This window comes from Eptesicus fuscus, chromosome 4 (genome assembly GCF_027574615.1).
Source record: "Eptesicus fuscus isolate TK198812 chromosome 4, DD_ASM_mEF_20220401, whole genome shotgun sequence".
NCBI lineage: Eukaryota > Metazoa > Chordata > Mammalia > Chiroptera > Vespertilionidae > Eptesicus > Eptesicus fuscus.
The window spans coordinates 35,744,728-35,750,727 of NC_072476.1; the positions used below are offsets into that span (position 1 = coordinate 35,744,728).

The 6,000-nt window shown below is 39.2% G+C and overlaps 1 protein-coding gene across 2 annotated transcripts in view; it reads right to left on the bottom strand.

Moving 5' to 3' along the window:
- The window catches only part of CCDC192 (coiled-coil domain containing 192), a 209,173-nt gene extending 204,634 nt beyond the window's left edge, over positions 1–4,539 (bottom strand). For both annotated transcript variants that reach the window (XM_028145174.2, XM_054714936.1), the window contains exon 1: positions 4,350–4,539. In XM_028145174.2, the coding sequence (XP_028000975.2) occupies positions 4,350–4,411 (62 nt within the window). In that variant the 5' untranslated portion in view covers positions 4,412–4,539. The remainder of the gene's footprint in view (positions 1–4,349) is intronic.
- Positions 4,540–6,000: the final 1,461 nt, after the last annotated feature.

Sequence of the window (6,000 nt, forward strand, 5' to 3'; positions counted from 1 at the left end):
ATTTTTATTAAAGCAAATCCATTCAGTTTGTTAAAATAATCCACAGAAACGGCACTTACTGAATTCACCAGTGATCTCCACATTACTACATTCAAGGGTCATTTGTCACGACTCACCTTACTTCAGAGTTTTGACATGATTCATCACTCCCTCCTGGAAATACTTTCTTCACTTGGCTCCAGGACACCCTAAAGTCCTAGGTTTCTTTCCTGTGCTCTTCAGTCTCCTTTGATGGTCCTTTCCCATCTCCCTGAGCACTCAACTTTGGTGGGCTCTAGAACTTCTTCTGTTCTCTAGTCACATTTACTCCCTTGGTGATCTCATTCAACCTCTTGGCTTTAAATATCATCAATATGCTGATCACTCCCAAATACATATCTCTAGTCCAGACTTCTTTCTTGAATTCCAGATTCACTCATTCAGTTGCCTTCTTGACATCTCATATCTTATTTTTGAGATAAGAACAGATATCTTAATTTTAACATTTCTAAAACCTAACTCCTGATCCCTACTCCCAAATCTTCTCTACTTGCAGTCTTCCCCATTTCAGCTGATGACATCATTGCTCAGGCTAAAATATTGACTCCTGTTTTTGTCTCAGAACCCATATCCAATCCATCAGGAAATTCTTGGTTCTACCATCAAAATATGTTCAATATCCGACCATTCTCACCACTGGCACTGTTAACACCCTGGTTCAAGCTGCCATTAGTTCTTACCTGGGCTATTGAATTAACCTCCTAAATGGCTCTCTCTGCTTCCACCTTTGCCCCCTACATTCTGTTTTCCATACATCAACCATAAGGAAAATCATTTCCCTCAAACGAGAGATCTTATGTCACTCAGAATAAAATTGAAAGTCCATATAATGGCCTACAAGGTCCTACAGATGTCTCTGCCATTCACCCTTCCCATCCACCATAGGGTTCCATCCCAATCTCTCCTGACCCTATGTAATATTCTCTTCTCAACCCCTCCCCTGCAAGTTACACTGGCCTCCTCACTCTTCCTCAGCCACCCATATAGACTCCCATCTCAAGTTCCTTTGCCAGGAATACTTTCTCCACACCTGTCTACTTGGTTCTTTCCCACTTCCTTCGTCTCTTTGCTCAAATATCACTTTCTCAGTGAGGCCTGCCATATGCACCTCATTGAAAATGAAAATATCCATCCTCATGATTTTGCTTATTTTTTTCTGAAGTACTTAAAATCTTCTAACATGCTATATAATTTGCTTATTTATTAGATTTATTGTGTCTCCTCCCTACTGAAAATGTAAACTCCTTGAAAATAGAATTTTTTTTTTCTTAGCATCCTGAAGAGAGCTAGGAAGGTCTATAAATATTTTTCAATGAATGAATGAATAAATAGATGATTTAATAAATCTTAAATCTTAATAAATCTCATTCTACTTTAGCCAACCAATAAACCTTACTTTAAAGACCAGGGGTACTTTTATTATTTTCTATCCTACTATCTCCCTAACAAATGTATTATTTTATTTCCATATTTCTGTGCGTGCCTCTCACTCTTCAAAAAAAGTTTTAAGTTCATTTAAAAATGGTCACAAAGTAATCAGTGACTACTGAACAAAATTAATGAAATCCCCACTTAGTGAAAGGACACACTGGGGTTCTGATAGATGTAATTACTTTTCTTGCACTATACCTAAATAAAAACCCCCAGTATTTTGGTGCTTTCTACTTGACAGTAACTCTTTATCATGAAATGGATAAAGAGTTATCACAGTTGCTGGACAACACAACAAATGGAAAGACCTTACTAGGCTGGCCCCTCTTACCTTCTGACTAATTTTATCTTCTATCAGTGAGTGAATCTCACAAAACTGATATTTCCACCAAACTCTACCCAGTAGTTCCAGAGTATGTATTTATCCTTTTCTCGGGTTGTTTTTTCCAACTAGAATGCTCAAGCTCTCTTCTCTGCTTGTCAAAACCTTATCCATTCCTCACACCATAATTCAAAAACTGCCTCTTTGACCCTACCAATCAGAAGTATTTCTAGTCTCTGTAGTTTTTGGATGTTTGTGTTTTATATCCCTTATTACATTTCACGATATATATAATTATTTGCTTATGTCTTTGCATTTCTCAGTGACATCTTCATAGGAATATGAGGACTATACCTTATTTATATTTTTTGCCACCCAATGACATTCCAAACAAGAAATTCATATTATGTCACTAAATGAAGCCAAACAAAACAAAACATTTGAGTACAAAACCCTTATGTGCATATTTATATTCAGATGTGCTACAAATATACAAGAGAAAACTATTTGATACTGCCTTCTCTTAATAGGGCCTGAAACAAAACTACTGGTTTAAAAGTGAGAGAGCTAAAAGAGAGAGAGAGAGAGAGAGAGAGAGAGAGAGAGAGAGAGAGAGAGAGAGAGAGAGACACCTTTGGCTGCCTGACAATAATATTTAAAGGTCATGAGTCATGGCCTCAGAGTATCCATAGCAGCATAGCATACACAGTACAAGTCATGTTGTACCATAATTAAGGGGGGGAAAGCTTTGTAAAGCCTATTAGCCTAAGAGAAAACAAATTAAAACTAACAAATATATTACAAAGCTTGTTTTTATTGCAGTGTTTTCTTCACTGTTCAAGGGAAAACTGAAAAAACTTATTTAAATTTCTACTGGCAGGGAATAATAATATGACTTGTAAGCAAGCCTTACAGTTATTTTTTTCTCAGTGCTTGACAAGAACATAAACATTATTCCTTCCTTTAAGTGAAATCTTTCTGTTTTCCAAACCTTTTACCTTATGTTTTTAGTGCTGAGTTGAAGTTGGTAATCAGTCACCAATTAGTCCCTCTGAATAAATGATTTTAATAAAATTTTAAAATATAACTATTGAGTACCCAATTTTTATAGGAAAGAGTTTCCTGGGAAGATGCTTTTTTTTTTATTCCCTAGGTTAATTGCATCCCAGACCTTCCCTTCCCTTATGTTGACAACTTAGAAGCAAGTTCCCATTTGGTTTGTATAAATTCTGGAGAAGGTTTGTCTCAAGGGCATGAGAAGAAAGGAAGAGGGGAAAGAAAGTGGGGTAGGCAAGTAGATAATGGGACCAGTTTATTCCTCCTTAGAAGTGAAGGAGCTGAACTGAACCTACGTAAAGGTTAACCAAGGTAGTGTGATCCACGGTCTCCTGCCTCAAAGCCCTGCTCTCTCCTTGCACAGAACACTGAACTTCATATACCAATAAACAAAAACACCAGTGATAGTCTGCAGTGAGAGCAAAGTCGGACTCTCCACCTGGCTGCCCTGCTGGCTGTACACTGGGCTATTCATTTCAAAGTTGCTAATCACAGGGCATTTTTCTTCCATTTGGTAACATGCTCAACTCTCCAACTGTCAGCACATTGACATATTATCTCTTTAGGTGCAATATCCAGGGAAATTTAAAGAAAATGAGTGTTTGCTAAATTCATTTTCTTTAACAGACAAAATTTCCTCCCTCTCAAAGATTGTTAATTTTTTGAGGTTCCTGCACTTTTTTGCACATGGAAACTTTTCACATAAAATTTGGGGGGCTTTGTGAATTTCCCACATCACCCACAGACCGCAGACTCAAGGGTAAAAATACAAAACAAGACCCACACATTTCATGTCATAAAAAATACATTTTAAAGCTTTACAAAGCAGATTTGGTTAATGTGACCATAACACACAGGATACCACCCTCCTGGGTCCAGCTCTCATCCAAGGTGTGTAAGAAAATTCAAAATGGAAGGTATTTCCACGTTTGAAGGGGAAATGACTATTGTGCCAACATGAAAGTTTTCCAGTGATTAACCATAGACCAATTATAGAGGTGAACTATGCTTCCATATTTGTAGCTAGATTTGGTTTGGGCTTTTACTTGGGGAGTGTTGAAATGACCTGTCTTCTTTTGTGTATATCTCCTGTCAACAGAGCAGCGAAGGTGACATTTTATTGCTGTGGCTCTAAAAAAGGCATAGGTCAGCTGCCCGCCCCCCCCCCCCCGCCCCCCCCGCCCCGCCACACACACACACCCCTTCCTACATCAGTAAAATGGTTGAGGTGAGGATGTGGTTTTGAGAAGAGCAAGTGAGAGACAGCTTATTTATTTGACAAATATTTGTTGAACACCTACTGTGTGTTCAGGTCCTGCCCTATGATCTGGGAAGACAGCCTGGTTCACATAATGGGGTCATTCCCCAAGAAAGGACGAAAAGTCTGTCTAACGTTTTCCCCCAGATTTTACAGAGAGGTTTTCCTGGAAGCACTGAGCAAAGGCTACTTTATCTCAAAATCCTATGAATTATTTTGGGAAAGGAAGAGCTGTGGACTCACCTGATTCTCTCTGGGATTTCAGACTCCGGGGCCACAGATTTCCTACCATAACATTGTCCCATCTCAAGTCAGGCCCACTGGGGTAACCTGTCCATCGGACAGACATCAACTATCCCCATTCCTTAGAGTTTTAGAATCCCTGTTACTAGGCGACCAGAATGGCTGTGGAAAAGACAGTTAACTTCTCAAAAAAAAAAAAAATCCCAATTACAAAACCTCAGAAACCCCTCACCAATCAGACACAGATATGACTATAGATGAGGCATCATTACGTATTTCATTATTTATGAAAAAAGCATTCAGAGTGGCCAGCAGCAGTGGTTTTATGCTCGAACCTTAGTCTGCTACCGCCAGGACCAGTGCTAAGGAAATAGTCATACTGCTTGTTAGAGAGAGGTGCAGACACAGAAATGGACTGGATTACAGGCTTACCAGTGGTTTTTGCCACAGATTCCCTAATTGTGATGATTTTCCCTGGGACCCATTGGCCCCAGACAGAAACCCTACCTGGCCATATCCTAATTAAGACTTCTTTCTTGACACAGCATTGCAGAGGTGCTACATTATGCCTGATTAGCTGGACTTCTGCTCCCTGTCACAACTCATCTGCGGCCACTGCTGCTCTGTTGTCCATCTGAAGACAGCAGCCACTTGCTCCCAGCCTTTTGCTACATCTCTTCCCGAACACACGTGTGGATCCAGGTCAGTCTTGTATTCACTTTATTTCCTGCTCTGGCAGGAAGTACATGTGCGAGCTCTGCAGTGTATGGGTGAAAATCACTCCCTTATCTCTTGGGCTCACCCAAACCTAGTCACACAGCCCATCCCAAAATAAATTGGCTTGGTTAGCAGTTTTTTAAATCACAGAATTTGTTTCTAGGGATAGAGCATATAGATCAAATAACCGCAATAGTAATGGGTATAGTTAGAACTGACCAATGATTAGTAAAGAGTGTAATTAGCAGTTACTTCTCCAAAGGAACTTTAAGTCCCCAGCCCCTTGGTAAAACAATCCCATGAGTAAAGTTATGAACCTTGAGCAGTTGGTGTCTGGCTGGAAAAATCACTAACTATGTAGATGCGGAAAGACAAGGATTGTGGTGCTGCAACCAGTTAGCAGCCAGTATAGAATTCAGAAAGTCAGCTCACCTGTCTAGGCCTTAGTTTTCTTATTTATAAAAGTCTCACTTGAGCTATTTCTGTCATTTCTTCCAGCTCGAACATTCTGTTCTGTTCCCTAGTAGCCCATCTTATTAAAATAGCCACAGAGTTGGTCATTCTTTAGTATGTGATAGAAGAATGTGCAGATGTTCATCAGGCATTTGGTTCATAATAGTTTATGAAAGGAAGGTCATCTCAGTAATGGTTGGTGAAAGGTAGTGTAGGCACTAATTATTTATAATGGTTATTGCTCTTATCTTACATCTCACTAATCAAAAGGAGAGGTGGGGAGATTGGCTGACACCAACATGGACTTTCAAAAAGTCCTTGAAAAAATTAGAGTGACTTTTCCATTGTTACCACTCCTTAAATGAGTACTATGGGGGAAGGATTTCAGAAGGTGGTGAACTAATTAGGTTTATCGTAGACATATTGGTCTATAGAATTCTTGAATGAGGAGGCTAAATAATAAAATTAACAATCATTTTCT